The 24491-nt window shown below is 38.3% G+C and overlaps 1 protein-coding gene across 7 annotated transcripts in view; it reads left to right on the top strand.

Moving 5' to 3' along the window:
- The window catches only part of frmd4a (FERM domain containing 4A), a 127229-nt gene that overhangs the window by 58653 nt on the left and 44085 nt on the right, over positions 1-24491 (top strand). For 2 of the 7 annotated variants that reach the window (XM_015381906.1, XM_015381916.1), the window contains exon 1: positions 4307-4489. The exons of 4 other annotated variants lie outside the window; for them this stretch is intronic. In XM_015381906.1, coding sequence (XP_015237392.1) covers positions 4322-4489 — 168 coding nt within the window. In that variant the 5' untranslated portion in view covers positions 4307-4321. Of the gene's footprint in view, positions 1-4306; positions 4490-22961; positions 23533-24491 lie in introns of those variants that run through there. One more of the 7 variants, XM_015381909.1, reaches the window with a different exon arrangement.

The raw sequence follows: 24491 nt of genomic DNA, 5'->3' as shown, positions 1-24491 counted from the left end.
GTCTGTGACTCATATACATGAAGGAGTTTATTCATAGTTGGAGTGTGTGTCGATCCTGCAGTGACAGGGTAAGAGGGGTAGGGAAGAAAATGGGTGGACGGGGTAAAAAAGAAAAAAGATATCTTTAAAAAGATTGCTCAGACTCAGCTGAAGATGGTGGGTGCAGAAAGATTGTGTGTCCGTGTGGGGGTGTTTGACTGATTGAGTGGTGAAGAGAAACAGAGCGGGAAAACGATTGCAGTCTGTTGTTTTCCAGTGGGTGTACTGCAGTAACATGGTAATCCTCATTAATATTTATCTGCCAGGCAAAGTAGAGAGAATGATTAGCTCGTGAGGGAGAGTCTGCGTAAGTCTAAGCGCGCGTTTTCCTGAGTGTACCCCCTTCTGGGTGTGCTTGTGTTATATTAAAGACTGAAACACACAAACTAGGTCATCTTCAACCCTTTGGTGGCAAACAACCTGCAATACTAGAAAGGTTTTTATGTCATCTGACCTAAATCTCGCAGAAAATATTGCTTTAACAAAAAAACATTGAATCCCCCCCCCCCTGTCATGTTTCTCTTCAGCTGCTTTATGTCATTGATTTCCCTGCTTGCACCTCTAATACGATCGCATTAAAAGAAAGTGATTGGAATTGAATTTCAGCCCCAGCTCTGTGTCACTTACAATCTTTCTATACTTGACAGCCAACGCAGCGTGGGCACAGAACAAACTTAGAACAAATTAAACCTGCTCACGTCGGAGCTACATCGTCACACATGAAAGAAAGACAACCGTTCTGGAGAATATGTGCAACTCAGCTGGTAATGTTCTGTGTTGGTGACCCATTTCCCTCCTCAGCCTTCTTCCCCATCTCTGACTCCCCTGCACTCCAGTATAACATGCATGAGTGAAGATCAGAGCAGGAGGAAGATTGAGAGATAGGGAGAGATGAGAGGGAAGGATGAAGAGGCATTAAGAGAGAGAGATACAGTGGCACTGGAGAAAGTAGGAGGCAGGGGGAGATTAGAGGGCGAAAGTTAGCTCCTGGTTCTCCTGTGGCCTGTTTGTGTCGATGGATGTGATGACCCTACAATTTATCATTAAAGCGCAGGTGTCACTGCTGTGCACCACTTTAATATGTGTTAGGTATTAGCCATAGGATACTAGTTCACTTTTAAATAATTTATTAATCTTGTAATTATGGATGTAAAATGATTTACAATCAATCTAGAATTCTGTTTCTTATAGGAAAATATGTTTAAATATAAATGATTTTGGAATTAAATCTACTTTTCAGCAAAAGAAAAAACATAGACACAATAAATGGAATGTACAGTGTTATGTAATAAGAAATGCCAACTTTAATGCAATTGTAGTTCATTAGAAATTAAATGATCTTCTTTCTGCTGCCTTTTCTCCTCCCTTTTGTATCTATGGTCGTTGTCGGCCAGCTGACCCTCAGTTCCTGTCAAAGTCACAGGGCTCTTTTGACCTTTCCCAGGATTCAGCATGACACTGCAAACATGTAGCATCATGGGAACGGTGCACTGTCATACCTAACCTCTCGCCTCCCTCCCCACCACCGCAAATATTTGCAGAGCTTTATGAATTACAGTGGCCTGAAGTATTCAGGCAGGGCCTGTTTTATTTTGGAAAATTCACACCATAGGGTTAGATCACATTTCTCATGAGCTTCTTAAGAAATCCATGAGGGTACAACATTAGTACAAATCTTTTAGTGGTTGGTTGTATAAGAACAAAGTTCTTTCTGGAATTTTAAAGCTTATTGAAAAAAATGCTTTTAAACTTATACGGCCACTATTCTAAGCCTCATTTATTTTCATGCAGACGGTCTCATACTAAGGTACAGAGACACCAGCTCATCTGTAAAAGAGTAACGTCTTTCATTGATAAATCACATCATGAATCTCAGCAGTCTACAAAAGCCCACTAAAGCCCTGTACTGCCAGACAGGGTTTTGTGAAACAGCAAAGAATTACTGTACAGTACAGATTTAGTAAAACCCAAATCGATGAAGTCACGTTGAAAATACTGAGATGAAAAGAAACAAATTGTCTCTTTTTTTCTTTTTTTTTTCTTTAATTGTATTTCAAATATTAAAACTGGCACAGTAGATCCCACATGATTCCAGGACATGAGATCTGGGTCTGTGCCCAGGTCTTAGTATTTCAACCTTTCCACCCCTCACAAAACATCAAAAGCATACAATTTATTCTTTACTGCTTTAGCAGCAGCATTAAGGCAGAGTTTACAACAAATGACACACAGCCACTGATGGCTGAGTGCAGCTTGCATTGGGGTTTCTATCGCCTCCATGTGGCCATTGTTGCTAATAGTTGTGTGTAAGAAATAGTAAGACAGAGTCCTTTGCTAATTTCTGTTCCAATAAACACAGTAATTATATAAGTAGTCCTCTCTTGGCTAAGATAATATACCATGCTTAGGTCAGATGAGGCCAATCAGGGCTGGGGAAACTGACAGAAGGGGGGTTGGTGGCTTTTTTATTTTATAAACATCCTGACTAAACTCCCACTGCTATTAGGAGCAGCATGTTCCTGTCTTCCTGACTAGATGACACTGTTTAGCTTTTTTCCATTAGTTCTTTGTAGTACTTCTTCAACATGAAAAGTTCTCACAGATCTATTGCAAAACTTTAACCGAAGCAGCTCTTCTTACACTTGTGCCATCATGCATGCTTAAGCTATAAATGTCTCCTTGTATTCACGGGCAAAATAGGACATTTAGACATTTTATTTCTGTTAAATGAGGCATTCCACTTGCCTGAGAAAAAACTCAGAATAGCAATCTTTGGCTGCATGCTACACATCAAAGCATAAAAACACAAGGATAAGTGTCTGTGTAGAAACAGCAGAGGTCTCATCAAATTTGGTATTAGTGAACAGGTACCTCATATGCTCCCTGCTGATTTGCTCGCTCTACAGCTTTTTTGTTCCCTTTAAAACACTGGCAGTCAATAGGTGCAAACAATGCAATGGGGAGGCAAGTTCGCAAGTCCACAAACAAGACGAGGATTGTTTATCTTCGCCTTTCCCCTGTGTTACTAACCAAAACACTTTGCAAAACTTCTGTGATATGTTCTTCCATCCTCTTTATTAAGATCCCTTATTGCTACCCCATGTCTTTAATCCATCTGCAGCTATAGAGCCCTGTTTTAACATTTAAGAATTTAATTGTCTCTATTGATCTTGGACGAACCATTTCTCTTTCCTTTGCATGTTTAATGCATGTTGGTAACTACTTCAATATGTCTGGCAGGAATGTTGACACCACCATCAGAAGTGGCAGAAGAAGTAGAATAAGGCTTTCTCTGAAAAACCTAAAAAATATGGATTTCTGTTAAATAAGCAAGATAAAAAAAATCATTTAAGTTGTATAAATGAATTGCTCCAAGCATTAACTGTTGCATTAAGCTTAACAGGACACTGAATGTTATCATGTATTCAGGTACAGCCCCCTGGAACCTATAGGTCAGTATGGATGTCTGGGGTGAAAAGGACCTTGGCCTCTGCTGGCCGTAAAGGCAGGACTCTACACTTTAGGACATTATGCTGAGTAGACAGTGTAGCTTGTGCTGTTAATGCTAACAATCTAGAATAGTGAAATGGGGTTGAATACTTTAGCTAAATACCATATGCCTAAACTGAAAGACATCTGTAGAGGATTTATATGTTTGGTTCTGTGTCCCTATTTTTGTCTGAGAATGATGAGCAAAAAATGTTTCATTCAGAGTAAGTGTGTGAGAGGCATTCAATCTTTAAGCACTTCTGTCTCTTTTGGAAAACCAAAAGCATTAGAGAGGAGGTTAGTCTGCTTGCTCTCTGCAGAACCAGAGTGCATGTCACTTTAAAACCAAATGCCCATGAGAAAAAAAAAACTGAACAAGCCACTGCATTTTAGTGGGAATGTTTGTGTTTGTGTTAGGGAAAAGTGCTTTAGTTCAGTTTGAGGAGAAGAGAAGCGAGGACCAGAAGAGAAAAAGGAGGGAGACAGCAGGGACTACTAACGGCGTGAGACTGGGACACTGGAATAACTGGGTTTGACCTTCACGAGGCATATGATGAATCCCAGAGGGACAGAAAACCAAATACAACAGAGATGACCAATATGAACTGTTTCCCCTGGAGAGACCTGAATATTATCTAATGGAGCTAAATGGCAACAGGAGCACATGGAAAGCTACTATTTCATTACCTGGCCTTCAGCGGGATTTGCTCTGGGTTTCTCTATGAAAATAAATCCCTGACGTCTGGATTTATTTCTGCCATAAACTCATAAATATTGCTAAGTAGGTTTGATAATGGAATCCGTTTTATTAGGTCTAGACGAGGTGGTCTGTACTCGTCGGAGTCTGCTGTGGACTCTCACCTCCACGGGGATCCAACGACTTTGCATGCATGCCAGGACCCTTCCAAGGCCCCTTCATTTGTTTCATGCTTATAGGTGTATTTCAAAGCCTCTTTACCAGGTAGGTAATATTTCAAGTAGGCAAGAAACACAGGCTTCAGTTTGTCATCTCTAACTGTCCTTTTATTGCAAATGACAATTTATCCAAATTTATTTTGGGTACAGATGCTGTCTGCTATTAATGGAGTTGGATATTTATATCCAACTCTTTAATGCATGTAACAGTTTGTCCAAGTATAGAGTTATTAAATCAGTAAGATTAAATCTAGTTCTTCTGGAAAATAAACTTAATAGATGAAGTGAAAAGAGGAAGGAGCAGAAAACAAAAGGCAGGCCAGTTTTATCTTTAGAGAAATGTAAAAAAGAATAGATGAAAGTCTGACTGAAGGTCAGAAGAGAATTGTTTTCACTTGTTTTTTCTGCTCTAGAATAAGCTTTTACTTTCCTGCCACTGTCTGTAGAGTTCCTTTATGTTTGTCTAACAGGAAGTTGTGTTGCTAGGCTCACCATAGAGGAGATGGTAACCAAGCTGTTAAGCTGCTAAGGGTCACTGCAAAGGTAGATACTTAACATTTACACAGTTTCTTGCTCAAAGTTCTCTTTCCCCTGAAAACAAAAGTGACAAAGTCTTTCTGTTTTTGTTTTTTTTTTTTCAACCAGTGATGCAGCAAAATGGTTGATCAGTATTCCCTTCAGCATTTTCAGATTGGGACTTGGTGTATTCATGGAGAATTAGTATTCCCCAAGCTTCCCAGCTGCCCTATATGCAGACAGCACCACTGGAACAAGCCTAACAGACTGAGAAAGGGGCAGTCTCTGTGGAAGAACAAGCTGACACCCTATTTTGTCCAAACAGTCATCTTTTTTTATCTCACTGCATAATAAACTAGACTAAATGTATTTTAGGTCACTTAGGAAATAAATATGGATTTTCTTTACTTTCTTTTTATTTATGATTTACATATGTTTGCTTAGTTTTGTGTTTTAATTTCTGTTGAGCTGTATGACTTGGTTTAGTGTATTTCCACAAGCTTGTCACAGTAGTTTGCTGGAATATTGGCCCATTTTTCGTGACACTACAAGTGTAACTAAGCCATGCTTTTGGCTAAACTTTTCAGCCAAGATTTTATTTGGAACTCAGATCAAGCCTTTGTCCCGGACACTCTGGAAATGTAACTTCTTGACCTTAAGCCACTTTGCCACTATCCTGGTGGTATTTTAAAGGCCATTGTGGGTGTGGGTGACCTGTTTGTGCTCAATCTTTAACCTCCTGGTTTATATCTTGGAACGGTGTCTCAGTATAAAGACATAATTATTTATATATATGTTGCCATCTTTTTTGTGAAATACACTTGTCTCTCCTGTAGCAAAAATACTTATACTGAGCTGGATTCTATCACCCCTTTACTTTAGTGTTGGGAGCGTGTGCTCTGGGTTTAGTACTTGAAAATATAGCAAAACACCTCCCATCAGACATATCTATGAGGGTGTTATCCCTTTTTAATGCCCTTTTACTTTGCTAGATCCCCTTCCCCATGCCCATGTTGCAGCCAGTTTGACGCGGTACTGGCTCTCTTGGTATCTGCTCAGCAGCAGGTCCCGTATGGGCCAGCAGGGCATTCACTCAGGTGTGGAAATATCTGAAACTGAACAAAGTAAAAACTAATTTGCAAAAACAAATCATGTATTTTACAGTCTAATGTCAGAAAGTGATAAAAAAAAAAAAGTTGAATTTACACACTTAGATAAACTCACACACAGCATGTGGGCCTTCCTGCTGCTTTCCAATTCTTTCTTCTTTCCTCTCAAGAGAGGAGTAACTGAGTTGTTGCTCTAAGTTGTGTTTAAATATGCTCCGCTGTTGCTCCTAAGATTTAGCATCCTGAGGGAGGAGGATACAATCAGAGGAAGTTGCAACTATTCAAAACACCATCCTTAGTCAATACCCCCTCCTGCTTTAGAGGCTCAGCCAATGTTAGTAACTGTAAAACAACTTTCAGCTGCTTTTTTAGTGGCTGAAAATCTGCTGGATTGTTTTGACAAGTTACCCTGGGTTTAATACAGAGGTATATTCCAAGATAGAGGATTTGGTAGCGGAGGGAATTGCAGAGGTTGAGAAGGAAGGGTCAGTGTGAAAGGAAACAGGATGTCGATCTTCCTGTCTTCCATATTTCTGGTAATGAGAAATGCAGCTTTACACAATCAAGACACACAGGAGAGCAAAGCTGATATCACCTGAGAGGGGTTTCACTTGGTTTACGTATATTACCAGATTTAATTTTCTATCTTCTCTCTTACTTTGATAAGAGAAACAAAAAGACGCTCAACTTTATCTGAATTTGTCCTACAGCAAACCTGTTTTTTTGCCAAACTTCATTTTTTTCTTTTTTAAGCAAAGACAGACAAATACATCTTTTATAGTAAAATAGTCCCACACATGTCCCTGGTCGAGACAATTTCACCTAGTTTATGCTTCACGCCTACAGTTCTGCGTCTTGGTGTGAAGTAACATCTTGTGTGAAATGCTGCAGTAATGCACTAAACAGCGGATTGGATCATCATGCATAGTTTTATTTGCAGTGCAGACATGCGCTTTTTTTACCATCTGAGAAAGCACAGCCGTTTGTTCACACTTTGATATATCAGGTGGAGTAATATTGAATCAAGGTTAGTCAGCTTTGTGCCTCCAGTCACACATTTCCCTCTTGTGCTGTGACCCTGTAAAGAGGGTTCGTATCAGCAGGCGTAGGGGGCGGCGCTCTGCTGTATTAGACAATGTCCCTCAGTGTTTATTTGTCATTTCAGGTGTTTTGGACTCACTGTAATCTCAGATGTGTGTGTTTTATTTGCTCTTTGCTCCACCTCCATCTCATTCAAAGGAAGGATATCCTTCTGTATCTTACAAGCAGCATGTGCAAGACATCTAACAAACACAGGTGGTTCGACTTCCTTTGGCAAGCATCATATTTACAGTCTTGCAAAACTTAGCCTACCCTTGGAAACATTTTGTAACTTTACATCTACAAACCTCTCTTGTTTTTTCCAGACATGTAGTTTTGCATCATTTTGAAGCATTTTTGATCGCTTGACACTGATACCCCAGTCCAGTTACCTGAAAAAGTCAAATACACAAAGTCTATATTTATGTTCATTGGATTAATCAGATTAACCGATAATTGAAATAATCCTCAACTAATTTAGTAATCGATTAATTGTGAACTGCAGTATAGAGACTCTTAGGCTGGACTTTAGCTGACAGAGCAAACATTTTAGAGCATAGATTATAACAAAACAACAACAACAACAAAAAAATATATATATACATTTTGTATTTAGGATAAAAAAACTGCCCTAATATACAGTAACAATCACTATCCAATAGCTGTTCTATGAATTCTTTAAAGGTTTGATAGAAATCAAGGACAACGTCAGACATGTCAGGGAGGAAGTTATAGAGAACATTAAACCCAAAGCTTTGAACATCTTATGGAACAAAATTATCCTTTAAAACTGAAAAGTATCCAACAGCAGAAAACCTAAAAAAACTTAAATTGTGAACGTTAAAATTATTTATCATATTTATCTTATTAACTATTATCTAAAAATCTTTATTCTGGCTTTCTTTCTGCCACCCATACATAAACTCTGCAGTTTGCCACATGTAGGCGATACAGCAGCCACTTTTTAGCTTAAAATAAGTGCATTGACATTTTTCCAAAGGAACAAGATAATTTACATTTAAAATAAGAAAGAAACTATTGCATTGTCTTATTTCAAGCAAATATTATCTAGTTATTTTATTTTAAGAATAAAAATACTCATTCCATTTCCAAATCATCTTACTGACCTACTGAAATTAAGGGTAAATACACTTAATTTTAGGAAATTTTTACTTATTTCTAGATTGTTTTTGCAGTGCATGTTGTTTTGATGTTTTTCCTAAGCAGGTGCATGTAAGCTGGGAAAGGTGCTCAATGACTGACTAAGCTAAATATAAAGCAATCTGCAAATAAATCTTGTATAGGAGCAAAAGGCTAAGTTTCACCACTTAGAAAAATGTGAAAATTATTATTTACCATTTGCAAAGACTTGAGAAAAAAAAAATGTTTCAAGATGTGTTGGTGAGGGACTTTGAACTGTAACTGTAGCATTTTGTTCCAAAGAAATTGAAGTGACTCTGAATATTCATCATCCCTTTTTTTCCACACCCAACAAGGTAAACATCCTAGTTACACTCATTTATTTCCTGTCACAACAATTGCTAATAGCAGAACCTGAAAGGAAGCAGCTTCTCCTACAGGCCAAACAACTAACTTTCAGCCTATCTGTTTCCTAGCAACACAACCCCAGTGAAAAGTTTTTTTTACATATTTAAGGTCTCTCATCATGTCCCGCTGATCATGCATATTCATTATGCCCTGCCACTTGGTTTGCTTGTGTGCTGGAACTGCATGATGTGCTCTATGAAGAAGCAGGCCAGTTTACTCCCACCCAACTCATCTGGTCTGGTTTCCTGTGAGAAAAGCTCTGTCATAAATCTTATTCTTTATCCCTCTGATGTGCGCTACTATGATACAAGCCAGAGACTTACAGACACAAAGAATCCAAGTTGCACAATATTTTTTTCTGTCATGGACCAAACTCACTTGTAGCTGTTCTATTAAGTCTTTTGTTGGTGGCCTGATAAACTCTGGGCTCTCACTCAAACCATGGTGGGATTTTCTTTAAGCAAGTGAATTTCTTTGCTTGCCTACTTTTATTCAGTCCATCTGCCTCTCATGTTCACTTTATCATCCCTTTGTTCTCATATTCCACTGAAGCAGAGGCCAATAAATAACCTGATGAGAGGCACACTAATGTCCAGAATGGGGGAATCTGTGCTAATTCCCAGCCCTCCTCTTTTTTTCCATGTTTTCGGTCCAAGTGCCTGTTGGACGAAGAATGATGTTGAACTTGTGACTTCCTACTGAGGCATTTTGATCGTTGCTGCTGTCTGCCAGCAGTATTTTATTCTCACTGCCAGAGTCATGATCTGAATGTGAGAAAACATTTTCCCAGGACCAGCAATGGGAACTTTTCAGAAGAGAGGCCATTCTCCCCAAATTTTTCCCAGTGCTTTGTTTATTTTATCAGTAATTTTCCAATTTGCTGGCAACTACCTTAAGGCATGTTTGTGTTTGATACCCCTTCACATACACTACCACCCACACACATGCCAGACGCCCATGTAGCTGCTGGTTGAAGCCGTTTACAGTGTCCCCCTGGGGAGACAGCCCTTTTTGAATAGTTTGTCTGGAAATAATTTCCACTGCTCTGGTCTTTGGTTTATCACATTGCATGTTTAGTGTATAAATGTAATTGTGTGAGAGCATGTGTGAAATTGGAGCCATGGGCTTATTGGTATATGAACACAGGATCAAGAAAATGTCTTTTATAGTAATCCCTCACATGTTAAAGTCTGCACTTTTGTTTTTTCAGCACTCAATAAATCATAAATCATGATCAAACATGTTTCATGTTGTGTTGATGTAACTGTGTTTTATGAAGCGTTTGGTGATATATAGCCTCTCAGCATTTTAAATATTAAAGCAGCAACATCCCTCCTGTATATATCTCACTAAGTCAACATAGAGGCTTTGTATTGTAAGCCTCTTACTCATCCAAGATTCTAATTTCTCTTGCAATGTGACTCTATGTCAGACTGCTTGATGGGATGGGAAAGTGTTTGATTAATTACTTGGTTGTACGCTTAAATCCATCTCGTGCAACCACAATCAGGATTCTCTGCCCTGGCGGGAGCTGATTACTTTATAAACATTAATAACATTTTTTTAATATCATTGTAGTGTTTGTGTTCGATTGATAACTGTAACTCACTAACTAGTTTATTTTCCTACAGTAATTTAAAGTATTTAATTCAAATCTTTTTTTTTACAGCAAACGTTTTAGGATTTGCATTTTCATGAACACAATTCACAAAAATGAATCAAGGATATTGTTGTACTCACAAAATTCCAATTCAGTATTAGACCCTTACATATTCATGCAACAAAGTTCGGTTATGTATAATATATCTCTATTTTTGCTGTTTCATCATCAACAAATATACATTTCTTAAAATAAGAAAAAAAATAACCATCTAACGTAGATCTAAAAGTTTTCAGCATTATTACGTATTAATATTCATAAACTCATAAATGCCAAAGACATTCAAAATATGTAGTAAGGAAAACTATGTGAAGTCAGTATGTGCATAATAAACACTGACACCAACTGTTTGATTTTTAACACATGCATGTAAACTACTCGTGCCTATTTTGCCTAATATATACATGCAGATTCAATACCATGAGGCCAAAATACGCCATAAACATAGGTACATGCTCCATCTCTGCCCCCAAGGCTTGATTTTTATGTGTCTGTAGCTTCTCTCCTACTTGTGTGTGGATCTGCTTTTGTGCACTCATGTTACCTTTAGTCACTCCGAGGCTGGACCAATAATAAGAAAGTAAACTGCCTGTGATTGGCTACATTTCAGGAAATCCCGCATGATCTTTTTGAGGTTGAGGATATTTTTTACCAACCTCTTCATCAGTGGTTGAAGGGGGCTCTCTGGAGTCTTGTCAGTTTGACCTGCTTGCTTCAAAGAGGCTGAAGTGATGCCTGAAGCCGATGCTGCCAAGGCAGCAGAGTAGGGGAAGACCCGCCATGGAGGCCTATGTCTAAATTAATGGTATTTATACCGGAGGAGGCTATGCTGATGAATGCCCTTGTATTAGCCTGTTTGTATACCACCATTCAACCTTTCAGGCAGCACTAAGGTCATTTAAAAAAAATATTGCAGAATTGAAAAATCTTACTTAAAATTGTATTTTAAAAGGACAGGAATATTTAAGATATGTTGGAGGATGTTCTTTCTCGGGGTGGATCATCAAAATAAGTTGTCCTCCTAATTGTCAATCATTCTGATGATATGTTTATGTAAGGCTGTCCTATGTGCTCGTCCCCATTTTCACTTGCTGGTAGTGAGTCCGGCATAGCAGGAAAATTGCAAATCTTCTTTTGGAAAGTAAGCTTGTATGAGCGATGCAAGCAGCAAACTTTAAACTGTGCTTGCACAAGGAGAAATGGGCTTGTGATGCTCTGGCATACGTTTAATAGGCGTTTCCTCTCTGGAGCAGGTTCAGGGATGTGCCTGTGCTTTTTTTCCTTTTAAAGTGGAGAGTCTTTTCAAATATATGTGAAAATCACCCACTATACCTTTAAAATAGCAGCTGGCATGCCCAGGTGAAATGGTTTCAATGCAGAACCTGGATTTTAGGCTGAGCTATAGTTAAAAATGCATTGTGCTTGTGCTTAAGACGCATTTAACAAATTTAAAAGAGCACTCAAATTTGTATTTATATTAGTTTATTTAAAAAGGAGGATGCCTTTATACAATATTAGTACATATTTGCAGAAATACTATAAAAAAGGATTATAGCTAAGAATGATTTCCATCCTCTGTCCCCTGTCGGCCCCAGCTACTCACTAGTGCTGAACGATTTAGCCAAAAATCTAAATTGCGATTGTTTTTAACTAATATTGAATGCACCTACAATTTCCTTCTTGTCTTATAAAACAACAATAAATTGCTTCAACCTTACTCATGTACCAAAACCAGAATTTTTATGAATAATATTTTAAAAGGGATGACCAATGACACATGTCAAACTTGGTTGGTCAAGCTATGGCTCTGACATATGCAAAAACCCCATAGACTGCAGCCAGAAACCCTGCTGGATTCTAGTCACATTTTAAGATGATTTAGTTGGTTCATTCTAAACCAGGCCAACGCTGAGCAGCCTAGTTGATATATCTGGCAGGCATCCGCTTAAATCCTCTAAGTGTGTCTGAATCATGACCAGAGTGGGCATGATACTGTATGAGGTTTTTTTGCTTGAAGGTGGTCAACTCCTGTTGAATGATCTACGTAATAGGTTTAACTACGGCATTATTTGCAGGGATGTAAGGGCTTACAATGTTTTAAGTTCAGAGGTTAAGGACTCAGTATAGAATGGTAATCCTAGAGGATTACAACTTGAATCTGGTAAATATCTGAGGAAATCCCTGTGAGGGACTCCCAGATCCTTCATTTGCATGGATATCATATCCTGTAATGTTGGCTCTACATGTGTTGAACTCAAGTTTGGTTAACTTTAAAAGGTAAATAATTTGAACACGATTTTACCAAGGGAACTAAGTACGTTTTACCAAAGGAATCAATACTGTATTGTCAGTGTTTGTGTCAGAAAGCATAATTTTGTCTTTTATATGATTGTGGAATATTATGTGCAAAAATTCACTTTAAACAATCTGAAGTACCTTTGTAGGCTAAGAAAATAAAAAAAATTGCATGCACTCCTTAAAGCCTATAGAAGTAAAAAAAAAAAAAATTAAAACCAGAAATTTTAAAGAAAAAAGATTATACCAGGCCTGTGCTTATACAAAGAAAAGGAAAAGTCAACCTACTTCCCATCTGTGGCTCTGTCAAACCTGTGATTTATTGTGTGTTTTTATTTATTGAGCTGATGCTCTCCAGCGACTGCCTTCACATTCTGAGGCTCCTTGATGCCTAATGAAAGGCATTTTATACTTTTACCAGTAAAGGGATTCCCTTTGGACAGGACAAATTGCACCCACACTTGCACAGAGAATGCACACAGCTGCCAAACGGCTTTCCCTGCAGATGAGGCTGGTCATTTTTCATTACCCCACCAAGTAGAGCTCGGTTGCAATGAGCAAACACCATGGATTAAAAAAACAGACTAGATGATTGTGGAGGGGATTAAAGTTGCTTTTGTCTCTAACGTTTTGAATTAGTCAAAAATAGATGCTGGATGTAGATGAAGGACAGTCACAGTCTGCACTCACATTGTCACATCATATCTCATTAACAGCTGCTTTTTATTAGTCGTATTATCAATCATGTTCACACTATATGTCTGCCTACTTTATCTTCTTTTTATTCTTTGTCCTCCTTCACCTTCCTCCTTCAACCCCCACGTCCCTAGAAAAATTCTACAGCTGCTTGCTTTATTGCTGAAACATTAATTTGTGTTTCTTTTCTGATAATTTAAAATAACCCAATCTTACGCATATAGCTTGTTATGTCATCGGAGCCAAAAATAGGCCTAGAAGGGGGGAACAGAAAGTCATGGTTGGGGTGGAATAGCTCTAATAAGCAGCAGTAAATCTAATTTTGATGTCATTTTAAGTATTTGTTGACATTTTAGACCACAATTTCCACTGCTGTTTTTGGATTGTGAGGTTTTTTTTAACCATTCTGCGAGGGAAACCTTTTGTGGATTTGCTCTTTTAAATTAAACACCAGAGGTACTCTTATGTGTTACACTGTCTCCTCCTGCAGGTGTCCTACATGTCTGGCACAGTAGGCATGCAGAGCTGGCTTTCTAAAACATTGTCATGACAACTTTTGTTTGCCTTTTAGAGAGAGGACAGCACTCAGTACATATTTGAAGATCCCGCTGTGGATTAACTGATAGGTACTGTTGTTTTAGAATTCAGGGATATTTCCATGCCTCCCACACTGGAAAAAAATCGAAATCTAGAAAAGTAATTTTTTTTTCTTAAAATAAGTGCCTTTGTTCTTGGATTGAGGAGGTAAAAGAGACATCTTGCCAATGGAACAAGACAATTTACACTTAAAATAAGAAAACACAATTGCATTGTCTTATTTCAAATGCATTTAATCTAATTATCTTATTTTAAGTGAAAAAATACTAATTCCATTGGCGAACTATTTCATTTACCTACTCAAATTAAAGGTAAATAGACTTAATTTAAGAAATTTTTACTTATTTCTAGATCGTTTTTCCAGTGCATAGAAAATAAAAGTCTGTGAAATCATAAGAAAATGACAAAAGGTTAAGCTTTAAAAAGCTCTACAAAATCAGTGCATTGGGTACTTACAGCTTGTATTATTCTGGAGAACTAAAGACATATATGAATTTAACATCACCATATAGAGTTATAGAACAGTATTCAAATAGGAAAGTCTTCTTTATTTTTATCTCTTGAAATTGAAGTAATCTAGATGATTTTAAATAACAAGAAGAGTTTTGCTCAAATCATTCAACAAATGAACACGGACATCAACTTTTAGATGTTGGAGCATTTTATTTTCTTGTTGGTACTGCCAGACAGTGATGAGGTTCAGTCAAGCTGAAATTAAGTCAGCTTTGGGACAACGGTATATTTCTAGGTGCATCTCAAATTATTACCACACACACACACATGCAAACATACACCCCATCACAAGAGATGGCAAAGAACAAAGCGTGCTTGGATGTTTTTCACCTTCATTTCTCTGCTACTCAGGTCCCAGAGTGCATATTTATTAGGGTGGTGGAATACATTCAGAAAGGAGTTGCAGACTCTTTTATTTACTATTTAACCAGCTGCGTGACTGGAGTGTTTGGCATTGTATTCAGCAATGGTTTGTCTGTGCTGCTTAAGTCAGTGTCCTTGAGTTTATACCACATGCTTTTTTACATTTTTTATGTAAGAAACTAGCTAAAACAGATAAGATTAAGCAGATACTGTCATAAACATCTGTTTTCTTTTTATCTTAGAGAAAACACAGTCTTCGTAGAAGCAAAGACTCCACTAAATGTCACTGTGTCTCTTTTCATGCTTTGGCATCAGTGAACACCAGGTCTACCCTGATTTCTCTATGTATGCATTATAGATGAGGATATGAGGTGTAGGGGTAAGAGATCCTTCCCCTGTGAACGGCTCAAACTGCCATTCCACAGCCTTGCAGATCAGCCCAAATAATCGCTAAAGACTGTGTTTCATTATGATAAAATTCCTGACTACATGACATCACCAGTATCTACTCATCCCAAAGCGCTGTGTATCCCTCATTAGTCTGGAAATGGTGCACCCCTATTGTTTTAGTTTTACTTTGTTTGCCGCCCTTACTCTCAGGCTCCCAGGTCTGCTCAAACACATTATAATAGGAATCCCTGTGAAGGCATTTCAAGAATGAGTCAAATCAGAATAGGACTCATTCTCATGAAAAATATATCCAAACTGATATAGATATGGATGGTGATCATGTGCAGATCCTTCAAATTGTGACAAGCCTGTTTGTGCTCTACACACACTGGTAATTTACTCTCAATCAGACACACTGGGGCGCTGTGTCATAATGCTGTGCTCATGAAAGGCTTTTATTGGCTTGGATATCATCTCAGGAGACATGTGCTGTGGTCTTGTTTGATTTTTTTTTTGTCTCTCTATTTCTAAAATAAATCCAGGCTTTGCATGAGTGTTTGTGCACACAAGTATTTTTTTATGTGACCTAGTATTGGTCTGACATTACTGAAAGCAGGAGAAACTACAGCTTAAGCAAGATAACAAAACTACGGTAATAAAGATTTTTAGAAATACATAGATATGATAGCTGGCACTGTACAAGTGTGACTTTAGGATGTTGGTATAATTGTCAGAAGTTATAAGACATATATTCCTAATATGACTTAGGTATAATCCTTTACTCTGCATGCAGCTTAAATGGTACAGTAGCTGAATGGTTTTCATAATGGTTTAATGCCAATACTGTTACTTTTAGCCAACACCCAACACTTTAGTTACTCTAACTGCTGAAAGTACAGTGGACTACTCTTCAAAAATGCAGACAAGCTCCAATGATTGGTTTGTAGATGATAGTTTTGTTCAGTTATACCTGCTGGTATAATTTTCAAACATGCAATATGTAGGTTCTACCCTGCTGTTCTAAACACAACACTCTTTGGTGTGGAAGTTGTTACAGCAGGAAGAATACTTGGTTGCTATTATTGGTATCAGTAACGTGTTATAAAACAAAGTCAAGGCAGAGATCTATATATAAGAAGAAATTTAAAATTAATACTTTTCTTTTGGTTGAGGTGTATTCAGCAGACTGTGCTTCATCCTCAAAGCAGCATTAATTTTCAAGTCAAGCTCCTCCTACTGGATTTTTTAAATATAGCGTTGTTGTAAACACTGACTGCGCTGCACCCAACAGCTACAGTGTTGTCACTCTCTAAGCAGCTGGAAGATGGACAGCATCACCAAATCTCTAAAGTGTTTGTACTATTTTACATTATCTGATGTAATCTAGCATATTGTAGCTAAATGTTTGCATTTTTGAATTTTTGCTGAAAATTGTTACTTTTGTATGAGTAAGTGAAATCTAAGTCTGCCTGTCGATTAAAAACTTTTTTTATTTGTTCTCATATTCAGACTCGGCCTCACAATGTTTCATAGTAGCATGCTAAAAATTGATCACCCTAATCACAATAGTAGCACTAACCGAGATTAGCATATATGGCACTTACAAGTCCTGTAACAGGTCTGCATTGGTTTTGCATCAAAGGGGTCTTACCACAGAGCAGATGCCTTGCCCAAATTAACTCTTCTGTGCTTCCTGTCTGCATCAGATTGTTGTTTCCTCTTGCTCATCTCTTCTGACAAAGGTTCCCTTTCCCTTTTTTGCTGATTCTGCCATGTCATAATCCTCCAAAATAAAAATAAAACTATTCCATAATCACCAATAGGTGGTGCAGCATTAGCTGTGTGCTACTAAAGCCATTGTGAGAAAGAGAACACAGCATTGAGACTGCCACCGTGTTGGCGGCACAGAAACTTGCAGGTGTGGTTTGCCGATCAGAGCCTGTAGGGAGAGGTGATAAACCTCTGATTCATTTAATAAACATTTTACCAGCAAAGGGACTTGAAAGAAGATATATTAAGGTGAAAATGTTATTTGAAGGTCCTTTAAGCAGCTTTGGTTGTGTCTTGCCCAGTTCATGCTTTGGAGATGTCAAATGAGCTTTTGACCTCTTTCTGTTATAAAAGATTATGAAATAGAAAATGTTAACAACCTTGTGAAAATCTCTGAATTAGTATGTGCAGGTTATAGCGATACATGGCGTAATTCATAAAACCAACCATTAAGATGCTAATCGTCATAATTTTGTCTGTTTTAGAGTAGTAAAATCCCACTTTACAGCACATGCTCTTTTACTGTCGGATGTTGCAGCTGCTCCTAATATAAATGATCAATGATCGCTACCAGCAGGATGACAAGAGAAGAATATTATCACTGGGAAATTATAGCTTTTTATTTTAAAAAGATGATTGGCAGAAATCTTTATCAAAGGGTTGATACTTCACAGAAACTATAGCTTGGAGGTCATTGCATTTCTAGTTGACATTTGCATTGCAAATTGTGGTTCATCTGGTTGTAAATCAAATCCAAACATGGACTCAGCAGAACAAAAGTTTAAATCAGACAAAATCCACAGTACAAGATTACCTTTGCCTTTTCTAAATACTTTAACACTTTACAACAGTATCCCAGGTGAAAGTGTGCCAGTAGTATTTTAAAATAATGAATTCCATCTGTCAGTTTCTGTCAATTTCAGTGACTTTTGTGATCCTATGTTAAAACTGTTTGGGGGTGGGGTATTTTTGGAAGTGGATCAGTGGAGCCTGGTGGTGGTCAAAGTCTGGGAATAGAGGTTTGTAGGAAAATGAGAACAAAGCAGAGCTGGATACAGAAATATCCCCAGTTTCTTTGAAGAGCCACTGAGTTACTGATTTTCAAAAAAAGGCCTAACTGGAACCATATTTCTGTCCGAAAGACACTCGTGGCCAAGGAAGGGTGGAGTTCAGAGTCACACACACGCACACATGAATGTGCACACTTGAATAAACAAAACAGATCTATCCTGGTCAGTCGTTTCTCCAGACATTCCTGGCTGCCTTTCCATGACCCTCCCTGCTCCATTGCACTATGTCACTTCCAGAAAAACAAGATAGAAAAGTAGGAAGGATTTTTGCCCCATCTTTTTTTTTTATTTAATCTCATATAATTATCTTGTTTTTTGTGTTTTATTCTCTCCTGCAGCACACTGGGTAAAGGTAACCACCCACCATTAATAGCACCGACAAGCCTCTTCAGCTCTAAGAATCTCATTGCCATAAATCACATCATGATGTTTTGTGTGACAGACGGTGCTCACTTGGAGTGTGAGAAGCTCCATAAATATGGAGGGAAAGCAAAAAAATAGTAGACAAGGCAACTCAGAGCTAGTATGTGTCAGTCTAGTCTTCTTACCATAGCGACTCACAGACAGGGTTAAGGGAAGTCCTCATATTGCCTTAATTATTCATTAAGTTATGCTTCACCATTCCAGGCTAACTGTTTCAGTATAGACCATCAGTTTTGTTGATGTGGAAGGACTTTTATGCCTCCTTTGTTTATACCCCATTCTGATTTTTCACTGTTGGGTCTAAATGTCTGGTAAAATACACCTTATTACATCTAAAGCTTAGATAAAGTAGAAGCCATCTGGCACCATAACAAACGTCAATCGCAATCATAACTTATTCAACTTTATACTTTCGTAGGTCATTGAAAAGGCATGATGACAGAGCTTTTTAGAGTATTCCACTAAATCAAAGAAACTTTTTTAGTCACTTTCAACCACGCTTCCTGCCTCTTTTTCTTTTCTCCTTGTCATAGTTGCTGAATTTGTCTCTTTTCATTCAAACTCCTCTTATATCCATTTCAAACAGGAACTAGAATCCATCAGCTTACTTTGCCTTCTTCCTCTGTCCTGATAAGCCTCGCTCCTTTTACCCACTGACGTTTTTTTTCCCATTTTTCTCCATTTAACAACTGGGTCCTTGTCAAATACAATTCAGAAAGGTACCAGTAAAGATAAAGGAATATATTTAGTTGGACGCTGAAAATGAAAAGCTGGTGTTTATATTAAAGCCAAAGAAAGAGTCATCTGGAGATGTTTAACTTGGACAGGCCAGTTTCCGGTGTCTGGAGTAGGCCAAAAATATCCAGAAACAGAAAAATTCAGCAGGGCGGGGGATATTGCTCCTCATTTCTCATGTGACCTGTTAGCTTTAGCAAACTAAGCTGATTTTTGAGATTGCAGAACCCTCTATGGCAGCAACAACAAGCCAAGAGTATTAGATTCAGCTGTTCTATTGCTTAATGTCAGAGAAGGCAATATTTCTGGTAAAGATTAAGTCCAAACTTCCAATATATTGCAACCTCATTTGGCTGAAGCAGATTCGTTTTACATGGTAAACAAATAACCTGGTTTTCAAATGCTGCATTGTTTACATATGGCCTGGCAATGTTTTCATAACATAAGGTTATTTTCATGTATGAAAAAGAATACTCTGATGTTTGGGACAATTTATTGACAGTCTGTTTAGCTTGCTTCTATCCTACACAAGGCTATCTCTTTGTCACACCATAAAACGAACCTTATTTTGGCATATTACCAACTTGTGGTTTCAACGGCTGCTGCATAGCTGTGTAAGGTAAAAACAAGTGTCCAATTTAGGAAGAAAAAAAAAGCTGGAAAAAAATCACAGACTAACGGCTGCAGTGGGATGAAGGCCAGGACTTAACTCAAACACGAGAGCAGGATTTCTGTTACGGAACACCTCAGTTGATCTCACAGCCAGTAAAGATGCAGACTGAACAACCTTATTGTGTGCATTTGAAATAAGTCAGAGTTGCATTTTTTAAAATCGGCCACAGGCTTTCCTGTTCGACAGGATATTACATAAGGGTTAATGAATCGACTGTAAATTGGTTTGGTTCCCCTGCATCACACTCAGGATTGTGCACTTTGTTCGCAGGAAGGGAACAATATTGTACAAATCAGCTGGCTAATAACACTATTATTTGTATCAGTGGTGAATTGCCTTTCTGTCACCAAACTAAACTGTACTTTACTTTGTCCAGGACTAAATTTGATCAAGTATAATAACTGACAAGGGTCGAATTTTACATAATTTGATTTACTCTGTAAGCATATTCAAAACAAGCTAGTTTAAGATTTATGAAACATTTATTTAATATGGGTTAAAACACACACTCAAAAAGCATTTAGATCATTTTTATGGAGAAATATGCAAAACAGAGGTATGCTGCAGATTTCTCTGTTTTTTTTTATTAATACTAATACATTTTTTACTCAGGCATTCAGACAATTTTGATGTCCCTTTAAAAGAAATAATGATCAAGTACAAGAACTTAATTTGAATTCTGTTTTATTACAACTTTTACCAAGAGTCTGTGTATATTCCCTATGAATTTATACTGTTACCTAAAAGGAGCAGTATCCAAAAAATGAATAATTTTAACATTTACGTGAAAGCTTTCACTTAGAGCTTAGAAACTCCCTGCCAATAAATGCTACCAAGAGCTGCGTAGTTTAGGAGTAAAATGACAGAAAGGTTATCCAGTGGATCGAAACTCCCACCTGAAAATACTCATCTCCCAAAATGAAGTTCTCTTGCTAACATCACTATACAGTTGAGTTACTTTCTTTCTCACAAAATATGTTCCTCCAAAAGTTGATGCAAGCTGTTTTGATATGTATTTATTTGCAGATACGCAAAGAGGGGGTTTGCAGCTGGAGTGGAGATAGAGGCTGTGTCCGAAACTCTGCCCTAACCCCTCAATCCCTCCATCACTCTAAAGAGTGGGGACTATATAGTGAACTTTGTAGTGAACTCAGTTAACTAACCATTCAGACAGATGATCACCACTTTTCCTCCCCCTTTAGTCATGTAAGTCCACCTCCCGGCACGGTGCTTGTGCCATCTTTGTTATGCGTTGCAGCTAAAACAAATCCCATGATACTTTGCAAGGAGAGATCTCACAAAGCATGATGGGATGCTTTTGCGAGGAGAGGTCTCGCAAAGCAATCTGGGATATACCTGCTCATCTAGTAAACATAGATGATCACTACTTTAAAAAGGTGTATTGTGGTAAATTTTGATCCCAGTACTTTTTTAACCACTAGACGTTCAGACATTCATCTAAAATGATGTAACCACTATATAGTGCCCTATATATTGGTTATGGCGGATGTTCGGAAACAGCCAAACGGAGCTGTAGGTCATTAAGCATCTTGTTTTTGGTTTTAAGACAATGCTAAACAGCAGACCCTGGTTGTAAAGCTTTGCTTATTTCTCATTTAATTTTTGAGATTTTTAAACAATTGTCAGCCTTTCCTGAAATGATTCTGCCCTTTCTGGACTTTTTGGTCTTGTTCAAGTTTTCTTTTTGGGTTTTCAGTTACAATTTGAATTATGTCTTTCTGTGTTATCTAATTAATTAGTTTCATTTTCATTTAATGTCATCCAAGTTATTTTCCAGTTATATTTAGGCACTGTTGTATTTCCTGTTAACTCTCTGTTGCCCCCTTGTACCAGTCTCCTTTCCCCTAGCTCCCTTCTAGCTCCTTCTGTCCACACCTGCTCCCATTCAGTTGATTACTCCCTCCATTGTTCTTTGTTTGGCATATATCCTCCTCCTCTGCAGTTACTGTTTGCTTGATTTGGTTCCTGAGGTTCTTGTCGATTGGTTCTTGATTATGGCTTATGCAGTTTTACTTCCTCATAGAATTTTGCAGGAAATCATCCCTGCCTCTTCGGCTCTGCATTTGGGTTCTCAACAAGTTTCCACTAAACGTGAAATCGAAATCCAGCTTTTTTGATGACAAGCTTAAAATGAAAAAACATAGCCGTTCGGCTTTCTGTTACCTGCTTCTGTTTAAGTCTCACTTGCATCCTTCATGAGTCAAGGAAATGTCTGTCAAGTGTTGTTTTCCGCACTGACATGGTATTACTTAAGGTGGTGCTTTCAATTTTCTGACTGCCGAGGATAGATAAAGCTCAAACCATTATGTTTCAGGTTATATGTGCATCTCCATTTTTGTAATCATCATAAATGTAGAATGAGAAGAGACACTATGGTAGGGTGACCAGATTTGGGTTTCTGGAAAGGAGGACGCTATTTTTGGGGGGGCCATGAACCGCATGATGAGGGGGGCTGGGGACCGGTGAGGCAGTCGGGGGGAAGCACGGCGATGCAGGTGTCCAGGGTACCATCACCGGGTCAGGTTCGGTCGCTTCATCCCCTGCTGGCTGCCTGTATCGACTATGTGCTGCACTTTACTCTACCAAAACATTTTTTTGGGGGTCTGAAAAGTAGGATATGTCAGGAAAAAGAGGACGTCTGGTCACCCTACACTATGTACTCATCAAATGTGGGCTAAGCCATTCGACATTGATTAAAGAATCTTTCCCATTCTGATAGAAGGGTGCAGAATGGGGCTCCACCAGGGAGACATTAATCCAAGCACCGCCCCTGCCACTTTCAGTCAGTATGTTTAAAGTAAACATGAAATCAATGGAGTGTATTGTATACTATTTTTCTCTCCCAATGACATAAAGTATATAGAAGGAATCAAAGCTCATTGTTATTTAACTCTCGTGTTTAAAACAATCTTGGTGCTCTGCAGACTCAGATGTCTGGGTGTGAGCACACACCTCTCCAAACACACACAGACACACACCCACAGACTACAGAAAGGTCTGCAGTTTCTCATGGCTGGGACTCGGAGCCGCTGCAGAAAATTCCCCCTCATCTCCTCCTCTCCCCGCCCCCACATCTTGCCTCCATTATTCCCGTGTTTTTGAATCAACCTCCGGTGACAAGGAGAAGCATCGCTGCCAATTAACTCTCATTTTCCCCCCCGGTTGTGCCTCCCTCCTCCCCTGCAGCTGTCTGACCGTCGGTACGGTCTCCTGGTTGTTCGGTATTCGCCGTTAACGAATAGGGGAGGGGGGGCTGCCTGACCAGAGGAGGTGGGCAGGGAACTAGCAGCGTGAGGCTCTGTGTTCTCCGAAGGAGGGATGAGAGAGAAGCCAGCCTCATCCGTTCATTTAGCGCCCAGTTAAAATATTTCCAAGTTGGAATGGAGAAGTTGAAGCATGAAGCAGCTCTGCTGTAGCCACAGAGTGAAGCTTAACGTTAACTAATGGGCTCAAACATGGATGCTGATTTGTCTCCTCCTCTAGGCCGGTCAGGAAAACGGATGTTTTTCGATGGTTTTGCAGCTGGAGCTCGACTCGTTTCTTTCTGGGATTAATATTCCTAATATTTCCTCTTTTGTTTTGGTCCAATTGTCTCTTTTGGGAACCTCACAGGGAGCGTTTGTTAACAAGGTAATGTGGTAATAAAGCTTTTTGTCGCAGATAGTCAGCATCTCTGGCTGACTGTTTGTGTTTATAGATGCTAAATTGGTGTCAGCTTTAGTCAAATTATAAAACACTTCGTGTTACCTCACCACACGTCTACCTCAACCAGTATTTCATGCTTTTTTTACCCTCTTTTGAGCCTTAATGTGAGCTAATTTAAGTCAAGTAATGACCGAGAAACGAACCAGAATGAGGTGATGTAGCTTTCTCTACAGTGACACTGCATTGTTTTGGAAAGGATTTACACTTTACTAGTATTTAAATGACCATAATCATACGTTTCAATTCAAATTATGTTAAATATTTCATACACTGCAAAAAAACATCTAGAAATAAGCAAAAATATCTTAAGTGTTTTTACCATTAATTTGAGTAAGTAATTAAGAGGATTTGCCAACGAAATTAGTAGTTTTACTCGTAAAATAACATATTTAGATACAATGCACTTGAAATAAGAAAATGCAATTAGTTTTTCTTATTTTAAATGTAAATTGTCTAGTTCCATTGGCAAAGTGTCTCACTTTCCTCCTCAATTCAAGAAAAAATGCACTTATTTTAAGAAAATATTAATTTTTTTGCAGTGTAGATGTGTGACATATGTATTCTTTTAGATGATGCCTATATACAAGATATTCATAGATACTTTATTACATTTGGTTTGGTGGTGGATATGTGCCCAATACCACAGGAATGTTATTAAAGTAAAACCCATTAGAGGTCTGTTTCTGACAGATTGAAGTCCCTAATTTAAGCCTCAGGGCAGTGATTTGTTACCTTGACATTAAGGTTTGCACTTTTCCCAGGTCCTTGAAGCTGATTGCCAGTCAGTATGTGTGTTTCTTGCTGTGTTTGTCTGGATTGCAGTTTTGTAACACTCTCTACACTTTTTAGTAGTTTGCTTTTAGTGTTTTTTGTTTGTTTCAGAC

Source organism: Cyprinodon variegatus, unplaced genomic scaffold (genome assembly GCF_000732505.1).
Source record: "Cyprinodon variegatus isolate N-32 unplaced genomic scaffold, C_variegatus-1.0 Scaffold244, whole genome shotgun sequence".
Lineage (NCBI taxonomy): Eukaryota > Metazoa > Chordata > Actinopteri > Cyprinodontiformes > Cyprinodontidae > Cyprinodon > Cyprinodon variegatus.
The sequence above is the reverse complement of the archived record's forward strand: the minus strand, read 5'-3'. Positions and strand labels throughout refer to the sequence as shown.